At 44.0% G+C, this 15,978-nt stretch overlaps 1 protein-coding gene across 1 annotated transcript in view; it reads left to right on the top strand.

The window, feature by feature from the left end:
* The first annotated feature begins 6,117 nt into the window (after positions 1 to 6,117).
* The window catches only part of ERN1 (endoplasmic reticulum to nucleus signaling 1), a 93,321-nt gene continuing 83,460 nt past the window's right edge, over positions 6,118 to 15,978 (top strand). The window contains exon 1 of the mRNA XM_053567670.1: positions 6,118 to 6,315. Within this exon, the coding sequence (XP_053423645.1) occupies positions 6,265 to 6,315 (51 nt within the window). The 5' untranslated portion in view covers positions 6,118 to 6,264. The remainder of the gene's footprint in view (positions 6,316 to 15,978) is intronic.

Raw genomic sequence — 15,978 nt, 5'->3', positions numbered from 1 at the left:
GCCTCCCAAATAGCTAGGACTACCGGCTACAATTGTCTTTGTTGTTTAACAGGCCCAGGCTGGGCTCAAACCCACCACTTCTGTGTATGTGGCCTGCTCCCTACTCACTGAGCTATGTGTGCCAAGCCAGTTTTTTTCTTTTTTGAGACAGAGTCTCATTCTGTCATCCTCGGTAGAGTGCTATGGCATCATAGCTCACAATAACCTCAAACTCTTGGTCTTAAGTGATCTTCTTGCCTAAGCCTCCCAAGTAACTGGGACTATTGGTACCTGCCACAACACCCAGCTAGTTTTTCTATTTTAAGTAGAGATGGGGGTCTCACTCTTGCTCAGCCTGAGCTCAAGCAATCCACCCACCTCAGCCTCCCAGAGTGCCACCACATCTGGCAAACTCAGTAGTTTAAAACAATAGCCATGTTATTTTTTTCTCATCATTCTGTGAGTTGACTGGGCTCAGCTTGAAAGTTCTTCTGCTAAGGTGTCAACTCAGGTCTTCTCTGGGGCTTGATTGGGCCAGAGCACCCAGGATGGCTCACCCAGATGGCTGGCAGCTGGGAGCTCTTGATTACAGCAGCTCCATTCTCCTCTATGTGCCTGTATGTGGCTTGGGCATTTTCTATCAGGGTGGCAAAATTCCAAGAGGGAGTGTCTCAAGAGTGAGTATTTTAAAAGAAAGGAAACGGAAGTTGCCAGGCTTCTTAAGACCTGGACTGGGAAGTCCCAGAATGTCACTTCTGGTGAAAGCTAGTCATAGTGCCACTCCAGATTCAAAAGAAGGGAAAATAAGTTACACCTTTTGATGGGAAGAGCAGCATGTGTATATACGAGGGCTCAAATTGTTTGGGGATATCTTTGGAAACTAGTTACCACAACAGAGTATTATGATTGGTCCAGGCTGAGCAGGTGTCCACACCACCCAGCTTATCTTCCTGTCTCCCAGCCAAGTGCAAACCCCCTGGTGAATCGTCTTGGATTTTTGTGAAGCTACAAGTGCTTTCCTTTCCCCACGCCTTTGTTCAGATCCTAGTCCCCCTAGAAAGTCCTTTCCCTATCAAATCTGACAGATGGTTCGTTCAGACACCACTTCTTCCATGAAGCCATCCCTGCTCTAACTATTCCTCCTCCTTCCTTCCACCAATTGATTTTCCTCTTGGCCATCATAGTTCTGTTTCTCGGAGTTTGTTCTCACCTTATCTCACTTTTCCACAGTCAGCCCATGGTTATTTCTGTGTGTGTCCTATCACTTTTACCAATTTTCAAACTCTTTGATACTCCCTTATGGCACTAGTCCTTTGTACTGAAAAGCCCTCAGTGATATTTGTTGAAAGAATGAATGCTCGAATGAATGAGTGGTAGTCAATCACATAGAGGCCAGAGATGAAGTCATCTGCAACATGAAGCTGACTGGAGTTTGGTAAAGTCTCTTTCTGCTCTAAAACATGGTATATAAAATATAGTGAACTAGTTCTCCTAGGGAGAAAGGAGAGAGAAAACAAGTAAAGTCTACATATTAAGCGTTAAGAATTACCTTCAGACTGGAAGGAGGAAAAAGAACAGAGACATTTGAAAGAAAACCAGAAAATGTTTATATCTAAGGAGGAAACATTCAAGAAAAAAACTGAATATGCCTGAATTGAAGAGAAACCCAGAAAAAAAGGGATGAAGCAAGGCCATTAAGATTTTATAAAAGGAAGAATGTTTATGAGCTGCTTAAGGGAAGTTTCCAGAGAGTCCTGTGGAAATAAGCCAGACCCCGGGAGATTAGGAAGGACTGGGCAGTGAGGAAGTGGAGGATGGTCCCTTTGAGAGGATGGCCATTTCCATACTGGTGCTATGTTGGTCCTTTTGAGAAAAATAATATACTATAAACTGGTGACATTTGGGGAATTTTGCAATAGTAGCAGTAGACCTGGCACAAATGGGCATGAAATACAATAGCTCAGAAGTTAGTGTACAGATAACCAGTTGGGATTAGTCTGAACCATCCCTCACAACAGAAATCCTGGGGAAAGCTCACTATTCTAAGCCAGATGGCTGCTATATTCCTCACTTTTTTTTTTTTTTTACATAACTCCAAGATGAGATCAGGAGACTTTACCTGTTATTTGTACAACCTTCTGGGGAAATGCCAGTCTGGGCTATTGCCTAACTACATTTCCAGGTCACATAGCAGCATTTTGTCCTAATGCTGTGGGAAGGGGCAAGAACTAAACCAGGTGCTGGCAAAACATGTTACAGGGTCAAGGGCTGTCTAGACAAGCTCTGAGGTTAAGAAGATAACTAGGTCTAATCCAGGTGGTGCCTCTTCCTAACTGTGTGTTACCAACCTGGCTGTTAACCTTTCTAAATTTTATCATCTATAAAATGGGGCTAATAATACCTACCCCGCAAACCTGTTGTACAGATAACACAAGATGATCTTATAAAGCATGTATTTGCACATTTCTAAATAACAGCAAACAGCCAACAAATATTAACGTCAATGATAAGAAATAATCACTTTTACAATATAAGAAAGTGTGTAGTGGATGGTGGGTGGGATTCTGTAGTAAAGAGAAGTTCTCAGAATGCATGTCACAATCTTTTGAAAAGCAGTCATCCTAGAACAGAAAGAACCAAAGTTCCATTTACCTAAAAACCAAACTGCTCACAGTGATAGTGGATTTTTAAATTTCCCTTAAACATTAATTAGGACAGGAAAGAGAAATGAATTTAACTTGCTGCCAGGGACTCTTGCTTTATTATTTTAATTATCCCATAACACCTACTTCTAATCTGCTTGGAAGCAGCGGCAGCAGCAGAGAGATCACTAAAAAAACTGACTTGACTTAAACTGATAAAGACACTGTTCCTTTGAGATGTTACTGGAGTTTCAACCATGACCTTTCTGGTTTTACTCGCATTTTTCTTCAAGTCTTCTTCAAAGGGAACTACTCTGTCGCTAAATAGCTATCTGCAAATCAACTTCACAATCATTTTAAAGTGACACTTTGTGTTTTTTTTTTTAGCTTTTTAGCTGGGGCCAGGTTTGAACCACCTTTGGTATATGGGGCCAGCACCCTACTTCTTGAGCCATAGGCGCCACCCTTAAAGTGATGTTTTGAAGGGTTCAAAACACAAACAAGACAGGCACCAACTCCTTTAGCTGGGCCATGATTTCTTCCACTAGAGGGCGACATTTGCTAAAATAAATAAAAGGAACTAACGGGGCAGGAATTAGCTCTGAAGGTACTGGCTACCTGGACCTTCCTCAGTGGACAGTGAAACTGTAAAACACACAGGTCGCTGGGCTCCACCCCTGCGTGTCCTGAATTAGTAGGGAAGAGGGAATGAAAAGGTAGCAGAAATCTGTTTGTTAAAAGCTCTCCAAGTTGGTAAACCACTGGTTTAAAGAGAAGTGAAAATAAGATTTTGTGAACTCTTTCTCCTGGCTTCTAGACCTGGGTCCTGCTGCAGTCTTTGTGGAATCTGATGTGTGTGTGTGTGTGTGTGTGTGTGTGTGTATGTATATATATAAATAATTTTATGTTGGTGGAAAAAGAAGGCATATCTTTACACAAAGACCATTACCTTTGCCTTGTTTAGTTGATGTTATTTAATGTGACTTCCAGAAAGGTCATTTACTGCCCATTTTCAGGTCTTTTATATGGGCAAGTCCACTTCAAAGGCACCTTAAAAATTTTCCCATTTCTGTGTGTATTTATCAGTGATGCCTGCTTTTGCTTTATCATAACCAAAAAGCCATCTAAAGCAGTACTTAACTGTGGAGCAAAATTATGGGGGATACCGCCACAAATAAACCCAGTGCTTATTTAGGTTGCCAATCAAGTGGAGAAGTGCATGAAAAACATGGGCAGGTTAAGCCTAAGAATGATCTAACTAATGCATAAGATATTCTGTGAATGTGTAACAGTGCAGACAAAGCTGGAGATTTGGTCCATATATGTATAAGGTAAATATACCTACCTGGCCCAGGCTCCTTGGAACAGATTTTTATGGCTTTTTTCCAGGGTCTTTAAGACTGATTTATGGGTTAGACTGAGGTCAGCATTACCCTTTGTGTTTCATCTGCTGTGCTTACAGGTCACAGTGACATTTTGAGTGGTAAAAGTACTGCCAGAGTTCTAGCACAGTGAGTTTTCCCACCTAGATTTACTCTATTTGAGGACAAACACCAGAGGAGGGATGTGAAAGTGGCATTTTTCAGTTAAACGTTCTCAAGCTCATGATCCTATTGATCTTGTTGTCAACTAGCAAGGTGGACAAGTAGTCGTTAAAGAGTCAGGCACCATAGTATGGGCCATAGTGCCAGCTACACAGGAGGATCTCTTCAACCCAGGAGTTAAAGTCCTGGGCAACTGAGTAAGATCCCATCTCTGAAAAGATAAAATAAAATAAAAATACTTTTAAAAAAGAGTTCCTTCTGAGGGCCAGGCATGGTGGCTCATGCCTATAAACCCAGCACTCTGGGAGGCCGAGGTGGGTGGATAGCCTAAGCTCACAAGTTCAAGACCAACTCAAGCTGGAGCAAGACCTCGTTTCTAAAAAGTAGAAAGGCGTTGTGGCAGATGCCTGGAGTCCCAGCTACTCGGGAGGCTGAGGCAAGAGAATCGCTTGAGCCCAAGTGTCTGAGGTTGCTGTGAGCTCTGATGCCACGGCACTCCACCGAGGGCAACAAAGTTAAGACTCTTTCTCAAAAAACAAAACAAAGCCTCCTTTGGGGGCTCTAGACTCCTCAGGAGTCCTGGGGGCCTCTCTTAGCACATCTCTCCACTAATCCTCTCCAAACCTCTCCATTTGCATTTAGACATGCAAGTAACACTTTTCAAAATGTGTCTACTGCTTTGACAGTTGCCAAGATTCAAGTAATATGTTGGAATCTCCAGCATAGGTAGGGATTAGTCCCTTGACTGTGATCCAAGCACAAGGGATTAGGAATGGAGAACCCTATTCACAGGATTTGGGCTTACCTCAAGCATTTTGTGTTTTCACTGGGTAAGACTGAGTCACAGTGCACACACACTGGTCAGTCCCCCACTGCTTCCTTGTGCTTTCTCTAGAATTGCTTACTCTTCCCTCAAACCCTGGAAAATCTTAGGCTGTCATACTGGCAAGTCTGGACGAATTAGAAGTTAGTAGCCCCTTTTTCTTTTCCCCCTGGTAGATATGTAAGACATCTTTTCTTGTACTCTGAATCTTAGTTTACTCTCCTATTATAAACATGCCTTATCTCTCCCTTCGTTTCAGAGAAGGACAGACAGCTCAGGGCCCAGGGACTAAACGGCTGCCTGGTTCTTTAATTCCGATTAACAGCCCATAACCCTCAAGTAGATCTTGTACCAGTTCTCAACCCACCCACTCCCTCCAGTGAGTTGTGACACATGACATCTCAAGCTTCACGAGTTCACATTTACAAATGTCACATAAAACACACAAGACACAAGCCACTAAAAAGGTTCCTGCTTGTAATTTTTGGTGAGTAGCTTGGCTGTAGTTCATTCCAAAGGGAACTGATGGCAGTTGGACATGATTTGAGGGGAATTCCTGAGGGCAAAGAAAAGGAAGGAAGGGGTCTTCTGACTAAAGGAGGCACAGCTGGAGGACCCTAGGGCCTTGAACTCTCCAGAAGCCCTGACTTTGCTGGAATGCCCCGTCAGCTTCTGGAACCCTCGCATCCAGTGTCGCCTCAGTAAACCTCGCCTACTGGTTCCACCACGGTGGGTAGGCAAAGAGGAGCTTTCTGGACCCCAGGACCGCCTATGTCCTGGTCTTTCCCATGATCAAATCCAAAGCTGCAGGTCCCTCGGCGGGGTTAGTGGTTCTGCCTGTCGAAGGACCTGCAAATCTCCCACCTTGACGCCGGACTAGGCCTTATCCTTCCCTGCAGCCACGACCGCCGCGAGGGGGGCAGGACCTCAGCCTGCGGGCCGCCTGCACCTCTAGAGGCCCCGCCCACAAGGCGGCCCCACCCTGGGTCCGCCTTCAGCTCCGCCCTAGGGCCTGCCCCTACCCCGTCTTGGGCCCACTCCGTGTAGGCTCCGCCCACTCCCCGCCCCCTGCCCCGCCTTGACCGGAAGAAGCGGCGGCACCGGCGCTTATAGGGCTGGGAATGGGGGTGCTACCGCCGCCCAGTCAGCTCTGAGTCTACTGAATCTCGGCCGCCGCCGCGCTGTGGTCGCGACGCCCCCGCCCCCGCCCTGTCCTCCGCCCGTACCGCCCCCGGAGTCGGCGGGCCGGGCGTGGAGCCAGGGCCCACTCCACGCCATGCGGGCCAGGCTGCTGCTGCTGCTGGCGCTGTTGCTGCCCGGCTCCGGGGTGAGTGTCCGGGGAGCGTGGGGTGGAGGACAGCTCGCGGAGGACCGGGTCATGGCCTGGGAGGGTCGCGCCGGCAGCCGGGCTGAAGTCTGAGCTGGGCACGCGGCGGCGGCGGCGGCCCAAGGCCCTGTACGCCCCACGGAGGCTCGGGCCGGACGGAGGAGGCGACGCCGGGCCGGGAGCGCCTCCCTGGCCGGAGCCACGGCCCCGTCGCCGCGTCCGCCACCCAAGAGGCTTCTCCGGCCAGCGCGGCTGTCACCAGCAGCGGCTCCCGCGACCCCGTGGGCTGGGTGCCACCTCGGGGTCTCCAGAAGGCCGGGGCCCTCAAGAGGCCGCCCACCTGCCGGACCCTCCCCACAGGTGGACGCCGCCTCTGCCTGGCGGTGGCTGCGAAAGAATGGAAAGGGCCCTTTAATCAAGGGGAAGTGTCTTGCTTTTGGAATCCTTGTTTGAACTTTTTAAAATGTGAGAACTTTGGGAAGCGAATGCAACAGGAATACGTGGGTAAGCATTCTTACCCAAGGGCTAGCTTCTGCTTACCTGCCCTGCAGGTTTCTTGGTATTCAGAGGCAGGAGGCGTCCTGCCTTAAACAAGTTACGCTGTGGGGACTGGACTCTTGAAGACCCCATATGGGTTAGAGGTGAAGCCACTTCAAAACTTGAAATGAAAAGACTGTCTCCTCTGGTGAAAGCACTGTGGGGCCGTCAGAAACGTCCTCTTTTTCTGGAGGAGAAGGATAGGGCCTGGTTTACATTTGTTCAACTATTTACGACCTTCACTGAAGCTGTGGATTTGGGCAGGGAGACTGGAGGCTGAGGAGGACATTTTGTGGGGAGACTTGGCTTTTTTTCTACTGGCTGGAGAATCTAAATTAGTGAGTGCTTTTTAAGAAACGTTTTGTTCAGGATGTGGGCATGGCAGATTTGTACAGGTCCTTTTAAACGACCTCTTTAAAAGTACTGTGTACTCTTTAATAGGGATATCTTGTACCAGGTGTCCAGGTAGAGAATTGACATGTGTGGACCTGTGTGCCAGCCATAGCGTGAACTCTTTGTGGAGGTTTTGCATTGTGGTTAATAATTGTCTATGCTCTTGGAATAACAAGAATTTGGAAATAGCCAAAGTAATGAATAAGGTTACCTTCCCCAAATTTAGGGTTTTTTAAAAGGAAAATTTACATAATTTATGCTAGAACTTTTCTAAGTTAAGTTTTTCTTATTTAAAAAAATCCACTTTCGTAGCTAAGGCCAGGTTTTGAACCTGAACACTTCACCTTGTATTGGTTAATACTGCCTGGCATCTGTTCACAAATAAGAGTAAACAGAATAACCACATATTGACAGTAATCGATCATTTCATACCATTAGGGCCTTGGTGTACATGGTTTCCTTTGCCACATCTTTCCTTTTTGCTACTTTTTCACTAGATTCTAGAGTTTTAGCTATTGAATAATTTAGACTACAGAGTCCAAAATAAATATTTAGATTTAACTGGGGCTATAGTTTCAGTTCAGTTCATTCATGTAAATGTTTCCAAATTGTATTTAGAAGCCCAGACTTCTCAAGAGTTTGTGGTAAAATATCCCAGAACCTTATCTTTGATAAGGTTATGTTTTAGCATAACTGCTTTTTAGGTGAAAAATCAGAATTTTCTCCCAGGAAAAATTTCCCCAAACATAGGAAGAATTATTGTTTTAAAATTGTTTTTTTTTTTTTTTTTTTTAGACAAAGTCTTACTTTGTCACCCTCAGTAGAGTGCCCTGGCATCTTAGCACACAGCAACCAGCAATCTCAAACTCCTGGGTTCAAGCAATTCTCTTGCCTGAGCCTCCCAAGTAGCTGGGACTATAGGCTCCTAAATGCCCAGCTATTTTTAGAGACAGGGTCTCACTCTAGTTCAGGCTGGTCTTGAACTCCTGAGCTCAGACAATCCACTCGCTTCAGTCTCCCATATTTTAAAATTCTAAATGAAACCTGTAGCAGAGTTTGCAGTGATGTTATACAGAACACAGTGGCTGTACTTGCTAGCTATGCCCTAGGCATGTTATTTTACTTAAGAAACTCTTTCCAGATACATGAAATGGTGATATTTAAGACGTATGAAAGAAGGTACCTCAAGTATAATAGATAATAAACGTAAATTCTCTTTACCTGCCAAAGGTGCTTTTAACTCATTCATCATTTTTTGAATGTTGTACTATGCCTACAAGGAATATTTTTTGATATTTCTTTTTGATTGACAGAGTAACTAATGCATTGGAGCAATACTGTGATTTTCTTTCAATGTGAGTCTGATTGAGCCAGACATTGACTCATTATGCATGGGTTGAGACTCTAGGTTATCAGATCCAAAATGCCAATAACATTGATTAGCATTATTAAGCACTTGAGGCTGTCTTTCGTTAATCCAGAATGTGTTTATTTAGTCAGAGAGTTTTTCCTTTCATTCTCGACCAGTATCTTGTACCTAGTGTTGGTTAGTGTTACATCATAACTGTCAGCAGTCCTCATTTTCTAGCGTTTAGATAATTTTTGTCATTTGTCAAAGAGATTGGTAGCCTAGGAGGCAAAGTGCTTTTTCTTTTAGCTATAATATATCAAATTTCTTTTATTTAGCCGGTATTTTGGTTTCAGGGGGAGGTAAAAGAACAGTCACTGAGAAGTGAAGACCGGGTGTGTGCAGAAACACGCTGTACATCTGAGCCATGAGTCTCAAGTAGAAATGTCCTTATCGTGTATTCTGATAGTTATCCCTTGCATGAATTATCCTAATAGGTGATATCAAGCTGTTTGCACTGAGCAGAATGTATCATTAAGTAGATGCTATCAGGGCCACTAATCTTGAAATTAGACTGCAGTGGTGCGTTTGTGTATTGTTTCATTCACTAGGCTGCCCACTTAGCTTTCAGAAATAATGTAGCTTCTCAGAGCACAGGGGAAGTGCACGTGGGAGTTCCTCTTGAGAGAGTTCCATGATAGATAGCATTGCTGAATATAAATCCAGTGAGCTGCATAAGGATTTCCTCACGTCTGGAAGGAGTAGTACCGCTTGCACAGCGTCGGGGTTCATTATTTTCCTGCCTCAAGTTTTCACTCCACTTTTCAGGTTGAATGATGGTTGGCTAACTATATCCTTTTCATTGGAAACCTCTTTGGTTTGGGGATCCAAAGTAATCTGCAGGTTCAATATTTCGTATGCTTTATAATCAAAATGTTCTCCTTAAAGAAATGTTATGGGGGGGAAAGCCTAATGTACCGTTTTAGTGGATTCAGTGTTTATTACATACAAATAACTCAGGGCCTGTAACCTAGCAATATGATTAGAGTGTGATGCTGGCTTAAAAAATAGGGGCTGGTGAATCATAGTCTGTGAATAATAAACATATTGGTTGGAAATGTTTCCCAGAAACTGGGGATTTTTTCTTGTCTTTATCTTTACCTGTATCTCCTGTTTGGTTTTAAAATTCCCTGCCTTAGAGCTGCACATTGTCAGAGATATTCACATGAATGCAACAAGCCTGATATGGATTAGGGACAGCAGAACTTAAAAATAGTAATAATTGTAAAGTCCTTCCTTGCATTCACTTTTTTTTTTGCATTTTTTGGCCAGGGCTGGGCTTGAACCCGCCACCTCTGGCATATGGGACCAGTGCCCTACCCCTTTGAGCCACAGGCGTAGCCCCACTTTTTTTTTTTGAGACAGAGTCTCTTTGTGTTGCCCTCTGTAGAGTGCTGTGACATCAACAGCTCACAGCAACCTCAAACTCTTGGGCTTAAGCGATTCTCTTGCCTCAGCCTCCCAAGTAGCTGGGCCTACAGGCACCCACCACAATGCCTGGCTATGTTTTTCTTGTAATTGTCATTGTTGTTTAGCAGGCCTGGGTTGGGTTCAAACCTCCCAGCCCCGGTGTATGTGGCCAGCGCCTTAGCTGCTGAGCTACAGGCGTCGAGCCCTTGCACTCACTTTTTAAAATTTGAGTTAGTTTTAGACAGTCTCTATATCACTTCTGGTTATCTTATGATCTGTGTTCATGTACAAACACACAGCAAATACAACAGTGTGAAAATAAAATTTCTCTATTTTTCTTCAGCCCCCCCCCACCCCACAGAATACCTTCTGTAACCTGTTAGGAAATGTTTTGAGTTCATCATCACATTTGTGACATTAGTGGCACCTCAGTAAACCATCATCCATGCAAAAAGTATTTGGGGTTTGTGCCCAGCCTTGGGTTGAGGGCTGAGGTCATGGTTGGAGGTCAAGATCAGGGTTGACATGGTGCTAAGCTGGGCCTTTCCTAGCAGCCACCCTGCTGGGATCATGAGGGATTGTTTTTACTTTGCCCACTGTTACAAGCAAAGGTATATTTCTATTATATTCTTTCACATCTTTTGTGTGTTTGGTGCTTTCTGTATAACAAGGGAAGATTTTTTTTTTTTAATCCCTCAAAATAATCATATTCATTGTAGAAAAGTTAGAAAGGATAGAAAAGCCTAAATTAAAAAAAGACAAACTTTCTATCATCTTCCTATCCAAAATGTTACCTCTGTTAACACTTTAAACAACTTCACTCAGATGTAATTTGTCTGTTATCCCAAATGTACAATTCAGTTGTTTGTAGTATATTCACAGAATTGTGCAGTCATCACCATGGTCAATTTTAGAACATTTTCATCATTCCCCAAAGAAACTTTACACCCATTAGCTGCTACTTCCCATTTCCCCCAGTCTACTTTTTATCTCTCTAGAGACAAAAGGTAACTTTTCTAGACATTGCATATAAACAGAATCATATACTATGTGGTCTTTTGTAACTGGCGTCCCAGCATCACGTTCCCACGGTTTATCCATGTTGGAATGGAGCGTGTCAGTTCTTTGTTCCTTTTTATTTCTGAGTAATATTCCATTATGTGGATATACTAAATCTTGTTTATCCATATGTTGATGGACATTTGGGTTACTTCTACTTTGGGGCTATTAGTAATTCTGCTATGAACTTTTGTGTATAAGTTTTTGAATAAACATACATTTTCATTTTTCTTGGGCATATGCCTAGAAAGGAGGTTGCTAGGTTGCATAACTGTTTAACCTTTTGAGGAACTGTCCTCCTATTTTCCAAAGCAACTGCACTATTTTACAGTCCTTCCTGCAGGGTGGGAGGGTTCTATTTTCTCTGCTTCCTCGCTGACACTTGTTATTGTCTATTTATTTATTTATTTTTGAGACAGAGTCTCACTATGTCACCCTCGGTAGAGTGCTGTGGCATTCACAGCTCACAGCAATCTCGAACTCGGGCTTAAGCAATTCTCTTGCCTCAGCCTCTTGAGTGGCTGGGACGACAGGTAGCTGCCACAGCGCCCAGCTATTTTTTTGTTACAACTGTTTAGCTGGCCCGGGCTGGGTTCGAACCCGCCACCCTCCATGTGTGTGGCTGACGCCGTAACCACTACGCTGTAGGCGCCAAGCCTGTCTTTTTATTTTAACCATCCATTTTTATTTTCCCCAAATGGGAACATACCATAGATTGTGTCATTAATCGTAACTCTGTAACATTGTTCATACCTGCTGCATAGTATTTCTCTGAATGGACCAGATATACCAGGGTTTGACCGCTCAGCCATTTAGATATTGAGACTGTTTTTAATTTTCATTGCTATAAACAACTGATAAACTCTTGAATATATCTTAACTGCTTGATTGTTTCCTTGGGGTAAATTCCCAGAACTGAAATTTGCTGATTATATGTTCTCTGTACAGCCCCCAGGCAATGTTGAATGTTTTAAAAAGCACAAAACCTTAAAAAACCTTGATTTTATGATAACCATTTTAAAGTAAGCTCTTTATCAATGTGGATCTTAACTTGGACAGGTTTTGTTTATATTTTGACAACGTAAATAACCACAACAGTCTCTCAATGACTCCTCATGTATCTAAAAAGCCACTGAGAAAATATTTTATTCCGACTTGTTAAATAACTTGTTGGCAGGGTGTTTTGATTTGCAGTGGTTTCAGATCAGCTTTCTAGCAGATGTAGCTCCTGTGAGCACCCCGAAATACCTTGGGCCGTTCTGTGACTTTGGTTTTGCGGTAGTCCATCTCCTGCAGATAAGATTCTTTGTGATTGTGAGACTATGTAAAATTTTGCCTTAAGAATGTTCATAAATAAAGAGGTATGCATTAACTGTCCTTTTTGGAGGCCACAGTTCTTAAAATAAGTGGCTGTTTGCACTAGAATATTAAGTATCATTTGATGGAAAAGTAATAACCATTGGTGTGTTTTGTTCTGCTTTTCTCATAAACATACCTGAACTTATTCAAAAGAATGTATTCTTCTCAAAATAATCACCCCTTCAGGGTCAATTTACATGTTTTGGAAATCAGTCTTTTTTTTAATTTTAACGCCTAGCTATTTTTTTTTTTGGTTGTAGTTGTCGTTGTTTGGAAGGCCTGGGCTGGGTTCGAACCTGCCAGCTCCAGTGAATGTGGCTGGTGCCTTAGCTGCTGAGCTATAGGCACTGACTCCCCTCCACCACCCCCCTTTTTTTTTTAACTTTTCAGTAATTTCACTTAATAATTTATCTAACCTGTTCAATAATTCAGCTTTCAAACAAAAAGGAATCTTTTAAAAAGCAAATATTTAGGGCGGTGCCTGTGGCTCAGTCGGTAAGGCGCCGGCCCCATATACCGAGGGTGGCAGGTTCAAACCTGGCCCCGGCCAAATTGCAACCAAAAAAAAAAAAAATAGCCGGGCGTTGTGGCGGGCGCCTGTAGTCCCAGCTACTCAGGAGGCTGAAGCAAGAGAATCGCTTAAGCCCAGGAGTTGGAGGTTGCTGTGAGCTGTGTGAGGCCACGGCACTCTACCGAGGGCCATAAAGTGAGACTCTGTCTCTACAAAAAAAAAAAAAAAAGCAAATAGTTACTCTTAAGCTGATTATCCTTACACAACTTATAACCTTTCCCAATTCCTTCTGATCTTCGTGGGACAGTTTTGATCAAAATTATTGTTTTGGGAGGCGCCTGTAGCTCAGTGGTTAGGGTGCCAGCCATATGCACCAGGGCTGGTGGGTTCAAACCCGACCCAGGCCTGCTAAAACAAACAAACAACAACAACAAAAAAATATTGTGGCAGGCGCCTGTAGTCCCAGCTACTAGGGAGGCTGAGGCAAAAGAAATGCTTGAGCCCAGGAGTTTAAGGTTGCTGTGAGCTATTATGCTACGGCACTCTACCAAGGGCAACAAAGGGAGACTCTGTCTCAATTTAAAAAAAAAAATTATTATTATTGACTTTGGTCATATAATTTATTGGCAACACTTGGATTTGATTGTCTTTTTTTTTTTTTTCCTGGTAGAGACAGAGTTTCACTTTATTGCCCTCGGTAGAGTGCTGTGGCGTCACACAGCTCACAGCAACCTCCAACTCCTGGGCTTAGGCGATTCTCCTGCCTCAGCCTCCCGAGTAGCTGGGACTACAGACGCCTGCCACAACACCCGGCTATTTTTTTGTTGCAGTTTGGCCGAGGCTGGGTTTGAACCCGCCACCCTTGGTATATGGGGCCGGCGCCCTGCTCACTGAGCCACAGGCGCCGCCCTTGGATTTGATTTTCAGTTGTTAAAGTGAAATCCTCAAATGATCAGGACTTTCCACTCCTTAGAGGATTCAAAATAGAAAAGTTCCCCCCCAAATTCTAGAAATATTTTGAGACATAGGAGCATATATGGGTAAATGTATAGCCTCCCACAGTAACTAGAATAAGAATATTTTAGACTGCTTGGGGGGGTCTTGGCTGTCTAGGACATGAATCTCCCACCCAGCTGCACCTAAGGAATATGATGCCCGGTGGCAGTGACACTGAGAGCACTTGAGAACCTTGGAGGGTCAGGCTTAGGGCAGGGACCACCCTGCCTCAAGCATTATCCTCCTCTCCCAGGTTGAAAGGATGGCCCTGCTGTTTTCTCCAGAGCAGATGGACGAGGAAGTCAAGGCCAGTTATAGCTGGTAGTCTGTCTAAGACCATGTGTGAGTGGCAGAGCTGAACCTTGAACCTAATCTTCCTCCTTTCCCTTTCAGGAGCAAACCCTGCCTGCAGTGCTTATGTTCTGATGCATTTGCTAGCACAAACCAGTCCAGCTATCCCAATCACACCATGAAGAACTAAGGCATGTTGCCATGAGGGACAGATCTAGAGAAGGTCCAGGCCCATAGGCTCTCTTGTGAACTTTAGGAAAATGCTCACATAAGGTTCTTTTTCCTCTCACAAGAGTCCTGGCCTCCTATCCTTATTGTGGTAGTGCAGAGATCCAGCCGTAAGATGGAAACACTGCCTTTACCTGAGAATCTCCATCAGAGCTATTGACCATTTCCAACTCTGGAACCAAATCCAGCCATCGTGGAGAGAGTAGAGATTAATTAAGAGGCCACTAAACCTAATTCACAGTTTAAGCTCCTCTCTTTGCTTGAGATCTAATAATATCCAAGCAGGTGCATGTTTTTCAGTATTATCAGGCCAAGTAGTATGTCTGAAACAGCAAAACCGAAAGTTCACGTCTTAGAAGCCTTTAACCAAAGCTGCTTTTCCCTAGAGCAGTCACAGCCTTCATCGAGAAGTTCCTGAGAAGTTCGCACTCTGATTCTCAGGCTGGTTCCGGGTGTTTCCCTTTATAGGCTCCACCTCCCAAGCAGGTCTACTCCAGGGAGTGGGTCTATGATGACTGGAGAGAGAGAATAGCTGTGGCCCTTGAGCCATAATGGAGGGACTTGTTAGCTTAGGTGGGTCTCAGAAGGAGAGTGTAAAGAGGGAGTCAAGAAGGTGATTTGGGGGTGTCTCACTTCTCTTGCCAGATTGTCCTACAGCAGTGATTTTCAATCTGTGTGCTGTGGCAGAATCTTGTGTGCCTAGAAAAAAATTTAAAATCATTAATTACATTATTTTCAAAAGAAGTTTAGTGCGCAGTAAGTATATTCTTGTTTTTACTCATTTTTTTGAATCAACGTTAAGTGTGCTGGGGAAGTTTAACTATAGGTTCAAGTATGCCATGAGATTTAAAAGGTTGAGAAACACCGCCCTCAAGGGCAGGGCCCTGCCGTCTTTGCCTCTGCATCCTCTTGGCATCCAGCATGGTGTGCTGGTCATACCCACCATAGTGGGCGCTTAGCAAATATTGATTGAATTTCTCTTTGAGGCTCATTAAGGCCAATAAAACAAGGGGCTGTTATCATCAAGCAAGTTTTAAGTTGTGGATGGGTGGGGGAGATGTTGCATTACCTGTTTTTTTTTTTTTTGTTTTTTTTTTTTTGAGACAGGATCTCAATCTGTCACCTATATAGAGTGCAGTGGCATGATCATAACTCACTGTACCCTTGAACTCGTGGGCTCAAGAGGTTTCCTCACCTCAGCCTCCCAAGTAGTTGAGACTATAGGAATGTGCCACCATAACAGGCTGATTTTTTTTTTTTTTTTTTTTTAGTTTTTGTAGGTATGGTATCTTGCTGTGTTGCCCAGGTTGTTCTCAAACTCCTGGCCTCAAGTGATCCTCTTGCCTCGACTTCCCAAAGTGCTGGGATTATAGACATGAGCCACTGCACCCAGCCTGTGTTTTATATTCTTCGAAGGGCTCTTACCAGTAATGTTCAGAATTGGAGGAGCTTCCAGGATGCTTACTTGAGT

The sequence above is a fragment of the Nycticebus coucang genome, chromosome 18 (assembly GCF_027406575.1).
Source record: "Nycticebus coucang isolate mNycCou1 chromosome 18, mNycCou1.pri, whole genome shotgun sequence".
Classification (NCBI taxonomy): domain Eukaryota; kingdom Metazoa; phylum Chordata; class Mammalia; order Primates; family Lorisidae; genus Nycticebus; species Nycticebus coucang.
Note: the sequence above shows the minus strand (reverse complement) of the source record. Positions and strands in the feature narration are given on the sequence as shown.